This window comes from Otolemur garnettii, unplaced genomic scaffold (assembly GCF_000181295.1).
Source record: "Otolemur garnettii isolate 467f Iridium unplaced genomic scaffold, OtoGar3 scaffold00024, whole genome shotgun sequence".
Taxonomy (NCBI): Eukaryota; Metazoa; Chordata; class Mammalia; order Primates; family Galagidae; genus Otolemur; species Otolemur garnettii.
Genome location: NW_003852419.1, coordinates 8254059 through 8277282, shown reverse-complemented (window position 1 = coordinate 8277282; position 23224 = coordinate 8254059). Strand labels below are relative to the sequence as shown.

The 23224-nt window shown below is 36.2% G+C and overlaps 1 protein-coding gene across 8 annotated transcripts in view; it reads left to right on the top strand.

Annotated features, from left to right (window-relative positions):
* Positions 1-23224, top strand: part of NRXN1 (neurexin 1) — a 690023-nt gene that overhangs the window by 527684 nt on the left and 139115 nt on the right. For 5 of the 8 annotated variants that reach the window (XM_023512121.1, XM_023512122.1, XM_023512120.1 and 2 more), the window contains one exon: positions 14958-15277. In XM_023512121.1, the coding sequence (XP_023367889.1) occupies positions 14958-15277 (320 nt within the window). Of the gene's footprint in view, positions 1-13504; positions 13595-14957; positions 15278-23224 lie in introns of all 8 variants that reach the window. The other 3 variants (XM_023512126.1, XM_023512124.1, XM_023512123.1) reach the window with 1 other exon arrangement.

The window sequence follows — 23224 nt, the reverse complement described above, 5'->3', positions numbered from 1 at the left end:
GGTTCTGAGTTTCTACTCTCCCCTCTGTGCACTGGAGATGACCAGGTTCTGAGTTTCTACTCTCCCCTCTGTGCACTGGAGATGGCCAGGTTCTGTGTTTCCACACTCTCCCCTCTGTGCACTGGAGATGGCCAGCTTCTGTGTTTCCACACTCTCCCCTCTGTGTACTGGAGATGGCCAGCTTCTGTGTTTCCACACTCTCCCCTCTGTGTACTGGAGATGGCCAGGTTCTGTGTTTCCACACTATCCCATCTGTGCATTGGAGATGGCCAGGTTCATTCTGGGTTTCCACACTCTCCCCTCTGTGCCCTGGAGATGGCCAGGTTCTGTGTTTCCACACTCTCCCCTCTGTGCACAGGTATGCCTTATCTCTCTTTGTGTGTCCAAACTTCCTCTTTGTGTCCAAACTTCCTCTTTAGATAAGACATCAGTCAGATTGCATTAGAGTCTGCCCTGAGAACCTCATTTTAACGTAATCACCCTGTGTCCAAACACAGTCACATTCTGAGGTAGTGGGGTTTGGGTGTTGCCATATGACTTTGGGGGCGAGGGGGGAGGAAATCAACTCAGTCCCTGAGAGCCTCTGACTTCTTCTAGTGTCTTTGTGTGCAGGGTACCAAGAAACTGTTTTATTTTCGCTGAAGTCAAAACAAGACTAGTTGGGTTTAAAAGACTGCAGGACGAATGTTAGATGAAGTGATAATCAGGCTAGAGTTGCATGTGCCAGTTAGTTCAGCTTTTTCCTAGGATATGAAACGCTCTAACTATAGATAGTCTGGATTAGAAGATAAACACGGAGGAATGTGTGTGTGTGGATCAATTGCAATTGTTTCCACTAAAGGAGCTTCAACTCAAACCTGGGAGGACATCTTTGAATTTTTTCTCTTTTCTCCATTCTATTCTGCATTTAGAAATACACAAGAAATTACGAGTGACTTAACTTTCAGGGGAAATACTGAGGGCAGCAGTGAAAGTCACTTTATTCTGAAAGAGGCAGTGAACTTTCTCCTTTGTACCTACTACATTCTTTAGACTGTCCAGATGTTCATGGGTGATCTGCACCCAGGCTGAGTGTTATGCTGAACCCCCTTCATGCTTTTTAAGTCCACTTTTAACAAGCTTGATTGGATAGAGACTCTCACAAAGATGCCTCGTGGACTAGAAATACCTTCAAAGTACAGTCCTCTGCCATCCCAGGTGTTTGAGTAATCCAAGAAAAGGTTTACTTTGATATATTTTGGACAAAGGGGGTTTGCACAGAGTAGCCATTGACTTGAAGACCTTAGATTCCCTCTTAAATTTGTCTACTTGTATCTCTGTAGTGCTGAAAATTTAAAATGAAAAGAATTACAAAGCTCTGTCCTAGCATCACAATGCCTTCTCCCCCATCCTCTTCACCACTCTTTATAAAACTAAAATCTCCTAAAAATCTAACCTATGTTTGCTTTCTCTTGTTAAAATAGCTGTGAGAACTATGACATGCTTCAGTGGATAGGTAGAAAGAATCCAGAGAAACGTCTGAGCGGTGAGAAATGTGTGTGTCTACAGAGTATGAAGAGGAAAGAAGACAGTCAGAAAATGGCATATCAGAAAATGTTACGGCTTAATTATAAAGGTCTGCACAGATGCTGACCACAAGTCTTCATAACATTGTCAAGGCACTATATTTTTTAAAAATATAAGCAAAAACAAACAGAAAACACGCCACGCCAAAGATTTTAAAGATATTGACTAAACATTTATGGTATTTTGTTTTTAGTGGCTCTAAAATTACTTCCCTCATGAAAACCTAAAGATACCACATCCTAGCACGATGGCCTAATTCTCTGTATGCAGCGTTATCTGAGGCTCAGGACCGTGGGTCATTAACATTGGAAGTCAAACTAGCATCTTTCCAGATCCCTCAACTTAACTGTGCAGATAATGGACCCCACAGTGCCTGCTTCTGCTTACAGCTTCTGTGTCCCTTTGCCAAGTGCATTCAGGTGGGAAAGGCAGAGATTACAGCATTCTAGTTGAAGTGGATCTCTTTGCAGCATCACTGTATAGAGTGACATGCCATTTTGAGACCACTGATACTCAAGTGTTCTCACTGCAGGAGCAGCTTTTGCCACCATACTGCTGACACAGCAAAGACGGTGGTGCCCTGAATTCCATTCCTCTTTGGGGCAGGTGCCTTTAGATTTTTCTTTTTGGGAGGCCTCCACCAGTTAATGACCTCCTTTCAGTTGTTCCCTTCGGGTTACAGGTAGCCGTGCATAAACCTTTGACAATAAAGTTGGCGTGGCTTGGGAGAAAATGCAGTGATTTTGATAAATCACCGGCGGGGTTTGGGACATCACTTATAATAAGGCTAGCTCCCTGGCTTTGTGCATCCTGGGAAATATAAATAGATTTATTTTCCACTCTTCTTCACACCTACCTCAACTCACTTCTCATGATCAACTGTGTGAAAGAAATTTCTGTAATCTATACATCCCAGATATGTAAGGGATATCAAACCAGAGAATAAACTGACACACCACAATACGTGTATAATGGCTAATACTGCATGTTTCCTGAGGGCTTATTGTGTGCTGGGCACCATGTTAAGAGATTTACACATACATATTATTTTTACAAAATAATAAAAGCCTATTTTATAGAGGAGAAAACTGAGGTTTAAAGATGGTATATTACTGATCCTGATCTTACCCAGGTAGTCATAGAGAAACCAGGTTTCAAACCCAGGAATTTAGAATTCGTTACCTTAAACATTAAGAGTTCTCTTTCTAAAGTGAATCAGACCGCCTGAGTACTTACTTTCAAGAAATAATTATGAGAGGAGAAAACGAATTTTTATTAGGGAAAAGTGAGTTTAGAAATTTAAGCCAAATCCATAGTGTTCCATCTGTCTACAGCAGTAAAAAGATGGTTATTTTATTGAAGAAGTTTTACCTTTTATAAAATGGAAAGGGATAGCCACGGTCCAATAGCCATATCTCAGCCTATCCTTTGCACTTCCAGAGCATTTAATCTTAAATAATTTGTGTGCAGTTGACAAGCCTCATCTTTCTAATTGAAAAAAATCTTCCTGCATTCCAATTACAAGTAGAAGAGAGAGATTGAAGTCCAATGAAAATGAGATTAGAATGACATCGTAATCAGCCTTATTTTTCTTCACTGGAGAGTAAAAATTTCTCAGCACCCTTACAGGGCTATTAGACTCTATGTGAGGATTCATTATATCTCTTTGGACCGGTCTGCATATTAAGAGGAGGAGATGAAAAGTCAAAGTTGGTGTGAGGTGGTAGAAATTCTAACTACCACGTAATTCTCTGATTTTTAAAAAATCAAGAAGAGGAAAAGATGCCTAAGAGGATATATGTTTAAGTTCTTAGTAGGGTAGATTAGCTTAAATGTTATGACATTACGATTTAAAAAGTGCTCCAGATTCTCATAGCTGGGAAAATGGCAAAATGCCATCTGTAAGGTAATGTGGGGCTGCTCTTACATTTCGTTTTCCGTATTCTCACCGTTTAGTGATGTCTATCAGTGGCCCTGCCTGTTTTGTAGCTGTTAAACCATTCTTCTGTGTTAAATGCTACACCACTAGCACAAAAGAACTCTTTAGTATGCATGATAACAGGGTATGACCTTTAATTTATCAGAGAAGGTTCTGTATTTTGTTATCAGCTTGTCCCTGATGCTTTTCATTTCTTGCTGCTGGTTTTGATATGATATTGCAGCCTCTTTGCAGGGGGAAGCCAACAGCATCCAAAGGCTTAAGGAAGAAAGTATACAGAGCTGTTCATTGCACACAGACTGGGAGAGCTAACATGCACAAGGTTACCTTTATTTGTCCTTAATCTGATAAAAAAATTTTAGTTCATCTCTTTTTTAATGTAAGTAGGTAATAGGAACAAGTGCTTCTACAGATCTTTGTGGAAAGGACACTAGATATCTTAGTGTAGATACACAGAAGAGGAACGTGAAGGAAGAAATGACGTAAGCAAGTTAGACGTGCACTAAGCTTCTCATTTCTTCCCCAAAGCACCACTGGACTCTGGGGTAGGTACCCTGTGGCCTTCAATACCCAACATCACAGCAGGCTCTCATGCAGACATTGTTTCACTGGGTGCAAAGGCCTGCTGTTACACAAAAGGGACTGGATGTCACCTGAAGCATTAGTCACGAACAGACCATTGCCTGTGTGGGCCACGTGTGCTCTCTCCAGCTGTGAGACTGACCGATTGGGCTCTTGGGTTGCACCACCCCCTCTCACCACAGCATTGCATTAAGATACCTCATTTAATTTAGAGAGAGTGTATGTATGTGTGTTTAAGGAGTGGGAACAAAATAAAATATGTATAGATATAGTATCAATAATATAAAATTTAAACTTAAAAGGAGATCACCCATAATTCCGCTATCCTCCCATAAATATTTTCAGTTTTACCTATTACCCTAAAATTTTTGCCAATTTGCATCGCATTTTACTTAGTAGTTTTAACATCAAGTATGGTAATTTTTTATGTCTCATGGCATGAATATTTAGCAATTATTGTTCATACTCTTTTTTTTAAGATTAGATATATGTATTGTATTGGAGACTATATTGAAAAAATAGGTATGGGGCCAATAGCCTTATGAAGTGGAAGAGTTGGACCAATTATCAGTCTTTTAGGGATTAATACCACATTAAAGCCCATTTGTATCTAGTGAGGTAGGGGAAATCATTTGTGTTCCATCACCCTTTCTTTCCCCTAATCCACTGTCTTCTCTACACTTTACATGGGTGATTAATTGCCTACTTATGCCAGGGTATCTTTTATCTTGAATTTTCACTTGAATCTTTAATTGTCTAACTTTCTTCATTTTGCCCCTTGGCTCCCCCAAATTTAAGCTCTCCAGCAATGGGATCCATGTGACACATTGACGTATGCCTGACACAGAGCTTTCAGGGCGCACAGTGTCTGTGTGTTGGCTTCCCTGAGTCAGACTGCATTTCTAATATCTAGCTAAGCTATGCCAAAGAAGCAGGGAATCAGCTACTGGCACTAGAGAAGAAGAGAGGTGAAGGGTTTTAGAACATGAGATATGCCTAGGGAGGGTAGATGTAAATACTTACCCTGGGTTATTGACAGGTGTCATGGGAGCACCGGATTACTGGCTAGAGATGTGTAAAGGGAACATCAGAGATAAGACATAGACAAGAAGAAACGAGGAAATATGAAGTCCAAACAAAATTCACTGTTGCCTACTGTAAAGTTCTGTCCCTGCTCTCACAAGCTAGTGAATTACAGTGATCTTTTAACTTACAACTAAGACCCTTTCCTCATGACCCTTTCCTCATGACCAGCTTGTTTCTAGAGAAGGTCAAAAAAAAACAAAAAAACAAAAAAACAAGCACTAAACTTGATAGACTGTTATGCCTGGGGCCTTTCTTATAGGTTAGAGGTTAAGAAAAGGAATTCCTGGAACATTCTATGTCTCAAGTGGCTATGCTTGAGACATCATTATAAAAGAAAAAATTAAATTAAATTAAATTCTGCTTCTCACTGGGATCGCCACTATAATACGTCTTTGATCATTTTACTTACCTCTGCTTCACAATCTTAATTTGTTAGATGGAGATGTTAAAAATATCCTCTGGAAAAATCCTCAAGGATTTAGAGAAAGTTACTGATTTGATGTACCCACAAGGGCTTTCTCACCCCAAGCTTGATAAGGCAGAACTGTATAGATAGGACAATGACATTTTCCATTACACAAGAGAATGTTGTAAGAATAAAGGAAAAATGTTGGGCCTTTATGAATCAGACTGTTATAAAACATTGCTTTAATAACTAGTCCATGGAATAGCTTTGGAGTCAGAAATACTCTGATTCAAAGGTTTTCTTTTTCTATTACTCATGATAAAACACTAGTTACATCTTTTTGAGCCTCAGTTTTTCCATCTGTAAAATAAGTACTTATGATCTGGGATCGAGATCAGAATGAAAGCAGATGACTGATATCAGCCAGTGGTACAATATATGAAACATAGAGCTATTCAGGGCATGATTTTCCTACTTCCTGGTGGTCCTGTGTTTTCTTTACCTGCAGACCATGTTCAAGGTGAAAAACTATCTCCTAGGATACATACAACTTAGATGTATTCTGACTGGCTAACCCTGTTGTCAGGGAAGAATCAGCTTTAGATTCTGATAGCGTGTGTGAATCATTCACTGAGGTCATAAAGGTCAAGAAGACCATTCAAATCCCTCATTTTTACAGCAATGAATTGGGCATACCCCGAAGGGCTCTGCCCTCATGATACAAGGACTAGAAGATCCGTAACTTCTATTGCCCGATTTTGTTTTAATTTTGTATCATTTTTGCCTTAGTTAAACCTGTAAATTCTTTTACTTGCAGGACTTTGATATATTTATTGGAAGCAAAGTATTCTTGGAGAGTTTATGTTAAAAAGGAAAATAAATATAAATTCTTTGTAAGAAATCACTACTAAAATTAGTTTAGAAAAAGGTAGGTTTTAAAAGGATATATATTTCTGAAGATGTATTGAGTTCAAGACTGTCTTGTGTACACAATTCAATAGATAATTGAAGCACTTGCAGAAATTTTTCCCAACTAAATCAACCATCAGCTTTCTATGTAATTAGAAACAAAAAGATCCCAAGCTTGACAGAGGGAGGGTAAAAGGCAGGACCACACCTATGGAGCATATGACCACACCTATGGACCATAATACAAGTCAAATCTGTCAAGTGTAGAACATAGATGTTTTGGCACAATAATCAAGTAAATGAGATGAAAGCTGTGTTGATTGGTTTGATGTAACCACGTCAGATTGTATTAAAAAATCAGCACATTGTACCCCACATATGCATGAATGTATTCATGATTTATGTGTATTTGACTTAATAAAAAAAATTCCAAGTAGTATTAATTTCTCTCTTAAAGTGTATGCACTACAGTAGAGCCCCCCGAAGCTATAAATTGTTGGTTTATATTTAGGCATAAAATATTTTATTAAAGACTTGTTTGCCCTGTTATATCCTCCAATGGCAAAATCATAATTGAAAGAGAGCAGGAATACTGAGTCATTTTATACATGTATACACATATACATAATAAATAGGCACTAACAACCTTTCTGCCTTATGAATCTTGAACTACTATATTGATATGCTACAAATACCCCAGTGGGTTCAGCTTCACTTAGAAACTGCTTGTGAAATAGTTACCATGAGCCCAGTAATGACAAGATAGACCTGGGACATGAGAAACCTGTCGGTTAAAATCCAGGATTTGGTCGTGATTATAGATATTGCTGCTAAGTGTTGTAAGAACGCATAATGGGAGAAGGAGCCATTAAGTGTTATAATTTGGTAGCAAGTGACAGAGGGCATTCATCCTTAAGAAACATATAAGCTGTTAAGAGAAATAAATTAGCCAGACTTAAGACATGTGTATAAGTGTTTGTATTTGTCTTGGGGTTGGATATGGACATGGAGGAGTACACACATGCTGACAATTTGCAAGGCCAAGGAAGAACGATATGTTTAAAGTGGATTGGCTTAGCTAACAGAATTGAAAGAAACTATAAAGTGATTAGAGTTTAGAGTCAGACATAAATTGTTCAGCATGAGACGGAGATGTAGGCAGGAGCCAGATATGCAAACACACACGTATATTACATGCACATCTTAATGATATAGAAGATTAAATAATACAGGGTATAAATATTTTCATTAGAACAGCTGTATTTTTTTCAAAAATTTGTTCCTGAAAAAATGTCAATTGTGTTCAAAATTCCCTTATTTGGAACATTATGAATGGTCTCTAGGGCACCACACATAGACAGTATTTAGTTTAAAATTATAATGCTGCTTTTAAAACTAGAATAATTTTACAAAACTATGATAAGCTTTTACTTTGCCTCTGGGCCTAGGTGTTCAAATATCATATTTTCGCTTAAAATCAAAGGTCTAAAACCAGACTCCTAATCTCTCAGAGTATACATAGCTGTCAGAACCCTTTTTCTTTTTTCCTGAATGTTAAAAACTCAGGAAATAAGAAACCTTCAAAAGAAGCAAGTATCTTTTTATTGTCATTTTCCTTTCACATTCTAGACAAATTCTTGGCTTATCCCTTGCTTTTCTTTATTTTTTCCAAACATATTAATGTGTCACATCAAGCACTGACACTTTTATTTCTGAGGAGAAATTATGCAAGAAGGGGGAGAATCAATAATGGGAGGAGAAAACTATCCATCAGTGTTATTCGGATAGCGTCTGTCTACTGACTAATAGTTATAAAATTGTGAGTAAAATCTTGTATCCTCTCATTCTCTGAGTCACACTATGAAATTGAATTCCAGTTCGAGGATCCGAGTTTCATTGCTCCTTGCTGTTTACCCTTATTCTTTGAAATTAACTCTTGTTTCCTAGAAACCTACAAGTTCACATAGAATTAATGCGCGAAAGTGTGACCAAATGTTGTTTGTTGAATGGTGCCTTAGTCCATGTGCACCACTATAACACACTGCTATGGACTGGGTAGCTTGCAAACAATAGAAATTTATTTCTCACAACTGGGGAGAAATAAATTATTCCTTACATCCTGGTTCCATGGCCATCTCCTCACATGTCCTCCCATGGCACAAAGAGGTAAGGAAGATCCCTGGAGCCTCTTTTAGAAGGACACTAATCCTTTTATGAGGGTTCTGCCTGCATGACCTAAACACTTCCCAAAGGCTCCACCTCCAAATACCACCACCACATTAGGAATTAGATTTCAACACATGAATTTGGGAGGAATACAAATATTCAGTCTATACAGGTGGGAAAATAAAACTATCTGAGATTTAATCAAAATGGAAGGAGTTACATTCCAAGTATGAATAATCATATTTTCCTTTTCATTCTCTCTGGAGCCTTATTTGAAGTATCCTTTACATTTAGTACCTTATGCCTAAGTGGCCACTCCTTTTAGAGTTTGCACCCAACACGTGCTTGTGGTGGCATTACTATACAAGGTGAGGGTCCGCCTGCCAAAAATGTGCAATCCTATAGCAGCTGAAAGGAAAGTGAAACCAAAGTTTCTATGCAATTTCATGGCTTGAAAATAACTTTGATAGAAACATGCATGTTGTTGGTGCCATTTTCAATAAAGGTATGAACGTATAGAACCCAGAATCAAGAGGAAAAAGAAAACAAGCCAAAAGAAAAAAATCTTATCCTTTCTTTATTAGAGGAAGGAAAGTATGATTCTAAATTATCTTTTAACTATTCACCCAGAGGCTCTGTTTTCATAAATCTAAGCTATGTACTCGACAGATGGCTATAATTGAGTCTGATGCTTTTAGAAACAGTTGAAATTCTTCACAGACCCTTTTTATAATCCAAAATGAATGAATCTTTTGGAAGTAGGTCATTATTGCTTTATCCTTACCTCTGATTTAAAAAAAGGCAAAGATGAAAATGTCTCCTCCCAAAGGTTCACCTTTGTTTTTGATTTGAATTTTCAGTTATGTTCAATTTATGTTTTATCATACCCATAAGTTTAAGCCTGCTTCTGTCGACCATTCACCAAAGCTCAGTATAATATTTCTATATCCCGGCCTGCTTGGTGTTAAAACCTGAACCTTTCCATAGAAAGGAAAAGGTAATGGGAAATTATATTTGTCTTTGGCCTTTCAAGTCAAATGGATTATTTCATGTCCTTCATATTTCAGATAAGGTCCAGAACTATGGACAGGATTAAATGTAGTCAACAAAAATCATACAAAGCTACTGGATGATATTTTACAAGTAAATATCATCATGAATTTGTGATGAAATAAAATGCATCTTGAAAAACTACTGGAAGCAATATACCTTAATTGTACTGTTAATATGCAACTTTTTGAGAAAATCAGGAGATAGAGCTAAAATGTAGGCTGGCTTAGTCCTGGTGAGCCTAAATAATCTAAACTATTTCATATCTCCTAGTAGAAAAGTATGAAGGGAATCTGCTTAAGGATGTTTTCATATGTATACATGTATATACACACACATATATATAACATGTATGTGTGTATATATGATAATTAGCAATGTTTTCATATATACATATATGAATTTGCCACAGAAAAGTCATTATGTTTTTTCTATTCAAGTGTAAGAACAAAGGATTTAGAGAACAAAGTAGACATACTGGGAATTTGAGTAATTGCCATCTCTTTTCTCATCCATTACCCCTGTAAATGTTAAAGTCTGTTCTTGGACTTCAAAATCAAGTCTTTCAGTTAAAAAAAAAAGTTCTCTAAACTAGCAAACATCTGATATTCACAGATAATGGGAGTGTATGAGTCTCTTTATGTGGCTCCCTTCTTTATAAGTTATCACCTATTTTCACACCTGTCTCTGCAGCCTACTCAGTTTTTTAAATCTCTTTATAGTTTAAATCTCTTTATAGATGACCTCTTTGTTAATCATTGGGAATATGGTTTTTGTGTACTTTTAGCTAAATCTCATCAAGCATCCTCAAAAGCTACTGTTGACTTAAGTCACATCATACCAATCAAAGTCATTCTTCTATTTAGTACCAAAGGAATAGAGGCCAGTGGATGGGATGTGTATGTATTGATGTGTTTTATGGGTTTTTTTTTCAAAGTCATTAAATAAGAATACATAGAGTTTTCATTTTTTTCCACCTATTTTATTTAGGACTTCCTTTACTAATCGTAACTATGATTACCTATTTTTTGGCAGGGAGAAACTATTAAACAAATAGTGAACTGCTTGATGATATAGATGTTGAAATCAGTGACTATTAAAAAAATAAAATTATAATTGAAATATGTGGAGTTTCCTTTGAAAAGTACGAAGGGAAGCTTAGCTTTAAGTGTCCTGTTCTCGGGATAGAAGTATTTTCTTTTCATTTGAATGTTGTTAGGCTGGGGGATGAGTTAATGGTAGCGTGGAAACTGTAAAATCTAAAGCTAAAATTTTCTTCACTAATTCATTGTAGAGATATTTCATAGGAGGTTATGCAATAGGTATTGTGCAAGCAAGCACCAAAGAAATAACAAACACGACACATAGTACTTGACCTCATGGAGATTCAGAGTTTAAAGAAAAACTATTTATTGAATATGTGATTATAAGGTCAGGGCTTGTTACAAAGGGGCATGTTTGAGGAGCTACAAAAGCATATAGTGAAGGGTCCTGATGTAACTTGAGGACAACAGGGAGCAGCTCCTGGGAAGGTAATGCTCCTGTCAAGAGAATTCCATTAAGTAAGGATGACTGGCTAAAGAGAGAAGGAGATGAGGTAGGAGCAAGGGAGAGTATTTGAAATAAAAGAAGCTACAAGAGCAAAGGCCTGGAGAGGAGAAGAGCTTAAAATAATTGAAAGGAGCCTCACAAGGCTAAAAGTTGGAAAGCAAGGCGATCACGGTCAGGAGAGGGGCTTAGGGAGTCAGGAAGGGACCAGGTCATGGAAGTCTTCTTAAACCTCGTTAAGGGTCTGAAATTTTATTCTAAACACAATGGAAAGAGTTATATAGGCAAGTGGCATGAGTAAATATTGAGGGACAGATGGAAAATGGGTGGAATTGACTGCAGAAGGGATGCAGGGAGATCTGTGAATACAGTGTAGTAAAAATTGGACAAGAGGGATTTTTGACCTAGATTTGGATAATCTTTGAGGGAATGTGGGTCATTTTTGATGACGGAAGCACCCTACAATGGCAAACATCCATACTTGGGTGAGTGACAAAGAAGTTAGTTCTAAAGCAAAAGCTATGTGTTTTTGGAAAATATTTCATGGTAGGTTTTCAAATTATGCATGTAAAATGTTTATTACGTAAATCACAACAAAGCCAAACACATAATGTTTCATCAATAATCATACTGCCTTAACATAACAATATTAAATTTGAGCTTGTTTTTAAATATATGTAGTTATATGTGAAAACACACCAAAGAGAACATGAATTGTGCACACTCAAAAAATGAGACTAGGGTTAAACAGATCAAAAAATGATCTGTTTACTGAAACTGTGTTTCTGTATTATAAAATATCATTTTACAATGTTTTAACAGTGACATATAGAGAGAAATGCACATCAATGTTTTCATTAGACTTTACATTTTGATTTTAATATCAAAATGCAATATTAAATTTTAAATTAAATTTTAATGTGTGAAATACTTTCAATCATATAGGCATACATTGATACATTGACAAGGTCTGTGGATAGCTCTTTCCTATTTATCCAAAAGTATATGACCAATGTTATGATGGGTTTACGGTGGTAAGTATAAAATATCATAAAACTAGCCTAAAACAGCATTTATCCATTATCGTTAATAAAAAAAGTATATCTAATATCTTCCCTAGCAAAATGCTCCGGTCTCTTTTTACTTAAGTAGTCCTAGATTCAATGTTTCTTTGCATTCTGAGTTTACATCTGAACTATGCCAAAATGTCCTAGTTCAAATTTTCATCTTAGTTCATTTAAATGAAATAGAAAAACTCTTCTTCAATACTGAGCACTAAGATGGCGACTGCGATTCTTTCTAAGTGCTTTATAGATCAAGAAAACACTCATATATTTGCAAACATTATTCAAGGTCAATTTAAACAAGAGTTTCTAGCAAATAATTTTTTATTCAAAGAAGCAAGGCTCTCGGTTTAGATCTAAGAATAGGAGGCGTTGTCTGTGGCATATATTTGTTCCTTCAGCTATCACACCTTTTTAAGAATACCTTAATAAAAAGCAAAAGTATGACATACATACAATTTTTTCAAATATAAGCTTCAACTTGTTAAGCTTTAAATGGAATTCGAGGGCACTCTGTAGAGTCACTTTTGTCAAAGCCTTTTCCTCTAATAACATATTTGGATGCTGCAAGATGTATTCTCTTGTGATGTCCAAGTGATTGAGTAAACCGATTTATGTGGAATATACAAGAACTATTTGGACTTTGTGGTTTTCTTAAATGAGGCGAATAAGAATTTCTGTTTTCTGACTAGGAAATAAAGTCTGCTAGCCCTATTTTAGATGCTTCAGTGTGCCAAAGTTGTTATTAAGTCTGGTGTTCATAAATTACTAATCTGGAATAAGAGGTCGAATGTATTTTGAGAACTTAAACCTGTTTCACCTGAACATGTTTAACTAGTTAATAAGAAACATCCAAAAGACAAAACCCTGAGGTCAATGGTCATTTTTTGTAAAGCTATTATATGCTGTTTAAACGGGTTGTTCGGGTCTGTCTATAACATAAGTTTAATAACCTAGCTCAAATGCAGATTTCTAATTTTCAATTAACATAGGAATAATTTTGTTTGCTAAAATAAAATAAATGAATGAATGATAAGTCTGAAACATGAAATGTTCCAGGTAGAACTTTTTAAAATTCCAAATTTCAAAAAATCATGTGGCAACTGTATAGCTCAAGCTTTAAGTATTAACTTTTAACCTTTGACCTTACAGATTTTAACCAATGAAATGTCTCTTTAAACTTTAAAGGAAACAATGATAACGAGCGCCTGGCGATTGCTAGACAGCGAATTCCATATCGACTTGGTCGAGTAGTTGATGAATGGCTACTCGACAAAGGTAAAAAACATTGATTAAAACTTCAAATAAAAAAATAATTTGAACATAACCAAGTAGTACTTCATTGTAACACTAATAAACATAAAAAATAAATTTTCCGTAAAACTAAATTAAAAACAAATTTAAAACAGTAAAATGTAGATAGTAATATTTGCATACCTTGTATAATAATTTCTATACATTTTTAGACGTACAGCTGTTTAATAATCTTACCCAGTTAACTTAAGGTTAAAGGGACTGTTAAATATAATCCACTAACTCAATCTTTGAAGGTACTCACAGCAAGCATTAACCCAAAATGATAAATCATTCATAGATTATATTACATGTTCCAGCCTCTAAATTATTAACTAAAATATATGTAGTTCTATTATCTTTATCATGGTCCTGAAAAAAAAAAAAAAACTCTTTGTTTAAACTCTAGGAATCTTAAATAGCGGGCAATATGGATTGCCAGTCAAAACAAAGTCCCTTTAACGTTTGCAACCTTCTAAGAGCATTTGGGAACAAGCCCTAATTAAAACTGAACTTAACGTTGTGTGCATGCTTTTTATGAGCAGAGAGCAATCTGCTAAAACTGGATACTCAATGTGATGATAATGGGACTGTTGCTAAGGATTGCTGTTTGATGGAAATGTGCCATGATTTCTCCATTGGTTTGTGTACCATTCCTGAAGCCGCTTTTTACATCTGAAGCTATTTTTTTTTTCATTTTGTTTTGTTTCGATAGACTTGCTGAAAGCCAATCAGAAACATATTTTGGAATTTTTTCGTCTCTGACATGCTCAGTATAAACCATGCATTTCTTTTCAGTGTGATTGCCGGAAAAATAGAATAATTCAAAGAACCATGGACTATTGCATTCAAAAACTAAACATGACTACAGAATAGCATGCAGATACATGTGGACATTATGCGAAATATGAAATTTTTATCATCTTTAAAATTAGATTTCAGCTGCTATATGCTAGTTTCTCTCAGTGGTAATTTCAGAAGGACAAATATTTTAAAAATCATAGTTATCTCACATTTCTTTAACAATTTAGACCTTAGAGACCCACCTTATAAGATCTTGAGGTAAAAAGGAAAAGGGATTTACCAAAACTTTATTTGTAATATATATCTTTGATTGGTCTTTTAGCAAAAGCACTACATTTACAATAATTTAAGAGTTGACTAGTATTTACCAACAGTTCTGCATTTCATGGACACCTCATTTATAAGCAATGAATTATGAGCCAAATGCCTCTCTTATAGTTTATTGCTCTCATTATCCACCCCATGAAAGATTTGTTTTATCATCCTTTGTAGATGTAGAGTTCACAATCAACATTTTTGCATGTATGTAATATTATTTTTACAGGGCGTCAGCTCACAATCTTCAATAGCCAAGCAACCATAATAATTGGCGGGAAAGAGCAGGGCCAGCCTTTCCAGGGCCAGCTCTCTGGGCTTTACTACAATGGCTTGAAAGTTCTGAATATGGCAGCCGAAAATGATGCCAACATCGCCATAGTGGGAAATGTGAGACTGGTTGGTGAAGTGCCTTCCTCTATGACAACTGAGTCGACAGCCACTGCCATGCAGTCAGAGATGTCCACGTCGATTATGGAGACCACCACGACCCTGGCTACTAGCACAGCCAGAAGAGGAAAACCCCCCACGAAAGAACCCATTAGCCAGGTGAGTTCGTGGATTTCGTTTCTTCATTTTGGACCTGTGATTATGAAAGTGGGCTTTTCTACACATGTGGTATTGCTACAATTGGCTTTGTTTTTTTCTTAATCTCTGGCACTATAGCTTTCTTTGAGAATTCTTTAACACAGTGCATTCAGTTTGAATATGAAAAGTGTACATTCTGTGGATTAGAGGTCTGTGGATTTTTATAAAAGGCTTTGTTTGGGTTTGTTCGTTGCTAGATGATAGTCTTGATTCAAAAGCTTATGCAGCCTGGGTTGAACGGGACTGTTGCTCAGTACCTAGGATTTTCATTTTTAAGTTAGGCTAACAAGTAAATGAATGAAATTCATTGATTCATTTGACTGATCTTGTTTGTTTCAGCTCCATGCTTCATCAAAATTGAAAAAAAGATCTTAAAAGAGATACTGCAGTACTATTTCTATTGTATTTTGAAGTTTTGCAATTTTGAATGTGTAGGCATGTGGCTTTCTTGGTGAATAATAGGTCCACTCTGTTATTGTGTGTAAGAAAAATGCTTCCTTACTTTTATCTGAGCACAGCAACCCAAAATGTGATATTTACAACCGTCTTGTGCTAAGATATTTTGTGACTGACTGCCCACAACTACAGTTAAGTTCAAAGAGATGATTGTTCAATCTTATACCTAAAATTTTTAAATAGTAGAACGTTTAAGTGTGATATCCATACAGCTTGTAAGTATGTTCATACAACCAAGATATACTTACAGATTGACTACTATGTGTCAGGCACTGGTTTGGGTATCGGTGTTATAGCCATGATAAACACAGGGGAAAAAAATCTTCTATGAAATGTTAGATGCTATGGAAATGTTATTATACGCTATTAGCCCTATTTACACTTAACAGCCTTTGTGCCTATTCAGTTGTCAGTTCTTTAAGAATCGCGTATGTTCCTGGATCCAAATTGTTTCGTTTTATTATTGATAATCAGTGAATGTCTCCAGTAGGTGCCACATACAGTTTTTCCAAATACGTGACCCGTACATTTCTAGAAAACAGCCTTCTAAAGGGGCAGGACTGACCACAACAACAAATGGCTTTTACTTTAAGTATTTGAAACAGACCCGTATCAGAGCTGGAAGGAAAGTAATCAAAGGCAAATTCTGTTTATATCAGCACCCCGAGTCTACTAATTAACATGGATTTCCCATAAAAAGAATACAGATCCTGCTTTTAACTTTGACGAGGAATGGGTGAAAGGAACAGAATAGAAGACAGGATAATGTTCTGGAAGAAGAGAGATGACCAAAATATTGTAAATACTATAAATTCCTAAATGTAATGTTGCATGTTTGACACGTACAGAGGGGCTTGTTCTCCTCTTGTTCCTTTTTTTTCCTGCTCGTATTTGGCAACAAAGTGAAGTGGGCTATCTCACAGGGTTCCGTCCGTCACTATGTACATACTGGTTGCTCTCTACAGGTGCCAGGCACTGTTCTAGCCATGGAGATATGTTGGTGAAAACAAACAGAAACTTCTGCGCTCATGGAATATAATTATAGCAGGAATATTTGCATGGAGTGATCATCTTGTTAATTTTCTCCGTCTTGTTTGAATTTCAAGATTGTCGATAATATCATAGCACTTAGCACCTTCCATAAAGACTTATGACTCTTAGAAAGATTCACCTGTACCCCTATAAGGTAAACCTCAGAAGTAATCCCTCCAAACTCCCTCCCTCCACCCATTACCCCTCCCTTCTCCCTCCCCCCTCCCCATATTCTTAGGCTATTTGGTTATAGCTTTCATATAAAAAAGTTTAAATTAGTTTCATAATAGGGGTGTGTACATTGGATATTTTTTCCTCCATTCTTGTGATACTTTGCTCAGAAGAACATTCTCCAGCTCCATCCATGTGAACATGAAGGATGTAAAGTCTCCATCTTTCTTTATGGCTGCATAGTATTCCATGGTGTACATATACCACAGTTTGTTGATCCATTCATGGATCGATGGGCACTTGGGCTTCTTCCATGACCTGGCAATTATGAATTGGGCTGCAATAAACATTCTGATACAAATATCTTTGTTGTAATGCGATTTTTGGTCATCTGGGAATATACCCAACAAAGGAATTGCAATGTTTTAAAGCAATAACTGAGAAAATGACATGAAGGCTGTGTTGACCAGTTGATGGAAGTATTTCAGATTGCATGTGAAAACCCCACACTGTACCCCAGAAGTGCATTAATGTACATAGTTACTGTTCAATAAAAAAAAGAAAAAAAAAAGAAAAAAAAAAAAAAGACTTATGACTCTAGACAGATTTATGTGACTTTACACAGGTTTATACTTGCTCAGTAGCTCCATTTACCATCCTATCCTAATAGTTCATTAATGATTTGTTATTGTTGTCGATTCACGGTCCATTTTATGATAAGCAAGTTATTAGAGCGAATCTGATACAAGAAAATGAAATTCAAAAGAATTGATAGACTATTTCCTTTATATACGTTATTTATAAGAAGATATTCTAGGCCATCCACATTTAGGAATATTTTTGTAAATATCTGAAATAATCAATATTTTTATTAATAGTCTTATTTTATCACGGTAGAGAGTTATCTAATTTCATATAATGAAATTATGGTTGTTAAAGCTCCTAGGCCAGCCGGATGTGTCCCAAAATAAGAAAAAACTTGTTAGCATTTTATCATGTATTTTTATCAATTAGTAACTGCTATATATTTTTAAAATTTTTTAAATGTGCAAAATAGATGTTTTGTTTAAAAGATAAATATTTGTAAATGCAGAAACAAAAATGTATATATTTTGTAATAATGCAAAAGGAAAACAATGAACTTCTCATTAATTGCTAACAAAGAGTCTGCTTTATTATGAACTGTTAGATATTTAAATATCACAGCAGTTTATGAAAGTAACTGAACTAATCATTAGTGATTACTTGGTCCATTTGAGGAGATACTATTGACTTGAAAGGTTCATTTAAAAAGAGAGATTTTTAATCTTTAAGTTCTTAATAGACCAACAACAATTAAATAATTTGGAACAATACATTACAAATATTCAATTGTGGCAACAGTATTTTAAAGTTAGGCTTAACAGTTCTTAAAAGTTTCTATTCAATGATGTATATAGGATTACAATAATAATACCTGTATTTACTGGGTAAAACCTTTGGAGAAGAAAGTAAATTATTTATTTTAGAGACAGAATCGTCTGCTGCAACTGTTCCTTAACTCTCAACTGAATTTTAAATTGTTCTCTAGATACAGATTATTGATATACATAAAATTTAAAGTGCTTTTTTGTTAGAATTGCTGAAAGTCTAGGGCGTTTACATGTAAGAATGATTAGTAATGCTAATCCAGATAAGATGCAGCATCTTCCTTTGAATCTTATTCACAGTGGCCATATCTTTCTGCTTTCATCAACTGCCTTACTAAATTGTGTTCCAGGAAGGGTCATTTCATTTTTCAATAGGCACCTTGGACTGTTTTCTCAATCAAAGTGTATTTTCCTTAGTGATAACACTGGTCCACTTACGCCACAATGGCAATGTACCTTCAGGTGATTGCATGTTTTAAAACTATGGAAACAGATTTTTGGTCAAGCAGAATTAAATTGGATTCATTTCAAATAGATGAGATGAGGTTTGTTCAGCCATCCTGCAGGGCTAGTAATAGGGGAAAAATGTATTTCAGTTTCACAGATTCACAGAATACAGGGGTGTTCATCAAAATATTCCTCATAAAAATCCTGTTTACATTTTTACTTAAAGGTAATTATGATTTAAAAAGAAAGGAAGTTTCTCTTTTATGATGACCAAGTTTCAGACTGATGTTTGGTTTTGAAAGATATGATTTATATCCTGAAATAATGGGGAAATTTGACAACACTTCTGATTTAATAACTTCTTTTTAATATGACTATAACATATTGGTAGTATATTACATGGATTACATGGAGTGTATAAATCTTGTTTTATTCAGAATATTTAATTTTTGAAAATTTGTAAGACACATCTTAAAAAAGAGAAAGTTTCCATAAAGCTAATCTCAGAAAGCAAAATTTAAAATAATAATTGATGGCATAATGTTCTTTGGGTTCCTGAGAGCTTGTTGGGACAGGGCTAGACTGTCATGCAAGGTTTTTGGCTGCTAAGTGTTCCTTCCTCTTCCAAATAATCTGACGATGTCTGATAGTGTGTATGTGCCTATCCAGAAATGAGCAAAGGTAAGCCAACATGCAAAGGGCAAAAGTCACTTTTTTCGTTTGCCAGTGTCTAGAAAGGAAAGTGGAACTGTGCTGTTTCTTTTAAGATCAGGATTCTGAAATTTCTTCTGGAATATTCTTTGAAGCATATTTTATGATCTTTTCATTTTTTCCTTTGAGAATATTTTACCAGCTTTATACATGGAGAATATTAATTATTTAGTAATTTCTTTACTTAGAGTGTAGTATAACAGCACATAGTCGGGGAGAAGACCTGGTCTCCACTCTCAGGACAGCCACCTATTCATCTCTGACTTTTGCATCATGTACGTGGCCACGTATACCAGTTGGCCTGGATAGTCTTTGTGTGTTCCTGGTGTCCTCATGTAATTAATAACAGTATCCATTCTGACTCTCAAAAGCATCCAGTTTAGGTGTCCAAGTTATCCTGTGCTCTACTTTTAGATCATATACAAAATTTGCCTCTTCAAGAAAATCATGCTTCATGAGAATAATAAACATTAAGCCCTATCCTTCACATTTAGAGCAGAAAGCGACTCTAGTCTCCCAGTTGAGTTTGTAGAATCCCCAAGCTTCATCATCTTTTTCTTTCATCTCATTTCACAGATCATGAGAAAAGTGAGAAAGTGAGGCTTTGAGAGAATCTGGTTTTTGATTGGAGGAATGATAGGGTGCAACTCTTGGGAAGAATTTAAATTAGAAAGAGAGAGAGAATTAGTAATTATGAGGGAAATATATGGAACAGTTCTCTGGTTCCAGCTGGGCATTTTTTCGGGGTAGTGTAAGGAAACCTACTCAAGGAAAAGAAGTACTGAGAATAAGAAAATGTGGTGGTGGATTGTCAGAGACGTGTATTTCACATATGAGACATCCTATTAAAGTCAATGGCATTTGATTCCCACGGGGGTTGTTTTGAAACGAAACCCAATTAGTGTTCAAGCAAGAAAAGAGTATTTTAATATATTGAACACCGCTGTTGCTTGCTGGAGGTTTTGTAGGTGTTCATGAAAAATGAATAGTATTTGTTTGAAAAATGTAAGCAGAGCTTACACATTCCCCTGAAAAATATTTAAAGCTAGCAAAATACATTTTGCATCTTCAAAGAACAAAATTTTATTTTTATTAAGAATACTAATTAACCTTAGCTGTGGCTTCATTATTAAAAAATAGTAGCATTATTTAGACTTATGTACGTTCCTGATAACCATTCTGCATTTAAAAAATGCTGGTGACATGAATAATTAATTTTATTTTCCCTAGCCCAATCATTCTGCTGAACTTAAATTAATGTACATTTTTACAGCAAATTCTAGTGTATATTAGAAAGCAAAACCCTTGGGTATAGATTTTAAAATATGTATAAAAGCAAGTGCTCCTGAAACTAATGGTACCTGGTGAGAAGAGTGTAATTCATTGTAATTTTATATGCGTATAAGCAATTTAGAATGTTTTTTAGTACTTGTTGCTGGCAAACAAAAAGGGCCAGGGTATATATATCTTAAAGGGTTTATTTTGAGAAAGTTTTGCACAGTACATTTTCTTTGGGGTGTAGTGTTTTTACTGGGTATAAAGGTGCTCTTTTGGTAGATGCCGCCTTTGTTTTGAGATGTCCTCTGACAAAGCTAGTCCTAGACAAATACACCTATTCATCTGTCCATTCATTCATTCACTCACTTAGCATGTTTGCTGAGTACTTGCTGTATTCCAGGCTCTGTCTCAGTTACTGGAAATATAACATTGAACATTAGACCTTTATGCACCAAACTTATGTTCTGGTAGGGGAAGATGGGCAATCAATAAGAAAACAAATAACATACAGGGTATAGCATGTCTCTTCTGCTATAGGAAAAAAGCAGAAGAAAGAAGAGGGGAATCCTGTGATGGGGAGGGGACCATGAAATAGAAATCCCTTTTTAATAGATTGCATAGATTATTAGAGATACAAACATCAATTATAAAATAACATTGGTATATTAACATTCAGACGTATTCTCAGACCCAGCAGAATTGCACCCTGCCAGGACAGCGCCAGTGGCAGCATTAGCTATTAGGGAAGTCTGTTAGAAGCCAGAGAAAAGAAAAAAAAATGACACCAAGGTATACGTTCTCTGCTCTTAGCCTTTGGGGTCCTCTGGCTTATAATAAGTGTCTTGTTAATTAAACCAGAAATGCAATCAAATCCTCAAGTACATATGTATGTATGTGAGGAAGTGATGGAAACGCTTTTGGTATTATTATTATTATTCTACACAGGAGGAAACTGAGACATGGCAGTGCTAAATAACTTACCCAAGTTATGCAGCCTACGTTTTCAGGGTACTTTGAAGATGTCTGGTTTTCTGCCCTTATATGTGGCCTTGGTTCAGAATCTCATCACTTCCTGCCTTCTCACAGTCTTAACTGAGGCATCAGACTGTTCCTGTGAAAATACAAACATGATCATGCCATTCTCTTCCTTCATGTATCCACATACAATTACTTTCCTATGTTCTAGATTGGGAAGGTTGAGCCTAAGAAAGGTGAAAGGTTTATTTAGGGTCGCAGTGTTTGTAAATGTTGGAACTGCGAGTGAAGTTTAGCTTGTAGCATGTCGTGTTACTCCTTCTTCTTTGTAATAGTATCTGTTTAGGCATCGCCTATAGATAGGGTTCCATGCTGGACAATGAACAGGAGGCAAGATGATGAGCCCCTGTGTTCTGGGGGCCTGTAGTAGCATGAAGAGGCAACACTGAGGGGGAGTATTAGGGGACACTGTAGCACAGTGGCACGCCAGAAGCCAGGACACTGCCTAAATCAGTACTTAGCTTCTCAACATCAGTTTCCTTCCTATAAAATAGAGATTAAAGCCCTATAAGCCTTTTTTTTTTTTTTCTTTTTTAGGTAGAGTTTCACTCTTGCCCAGATTAGAGTGCCATGGTGTCAGCCTAGCATACAGCAACCTCAGATTCCTGGGTCTAAGCAATCCTCCTGCCTCAGCCTCCTGAGTATCTGGGACAATAGGTCCCTCCACGATGCTGGCTAGTTTTTCTATTTTTAGTGGTGATGGCATCTCACTTTTGTTCAGGCTGCTCTGAAACTCCTAAATTCAAGGGATCCTCCTGCCTTGGCCTCCCATAGTACTAGGGTCATAGGCATGAGCCACTACACCATGCTCCCATAAGGTTATTGTGAGAATTAAGGCAAGTCAGTATAGTATGAAAATCATATAAAATGATGGCTCTTTGACTAATTTCTTACTAAAAAACAATCAGAAGTTTTGTATTGTTCATCCTAACATATAAAGAAATTCAAAAAGTGCCTGATGCATGTGATCACTTTGTGAATAATAGTTGTGTTTGAAAAGCATCCCTCAGCTGCAAACTATAAATGAAAGCATCTTTCTTATCTTTAAAGCTATTTTCTTTGTCCTTGAAGATTAGCTGTTAATTTAAACCCTTACAGCAAAGCATCAATTGTAAGGTGCATAACAAGCTGAATTCTCCAGGAAGGAGGCACAACATTGCCCTAGGGGCTGTGTTTGTGGGGGCTGGGCAGTGGAAGGCAGGTAGTGACCTGGGGAGGAGAGTTACCAGTTGCATTTAGTGGGAGCAGATGGTGAGTGCTACACATACTGCAATGCAGGACAGTCCTGAACAATGACTATCTACTGACCCCAGACCCTGCTCTATCTACTCTCCGCCTCCCCCTCATAAACATCAAATTACTGGTGACT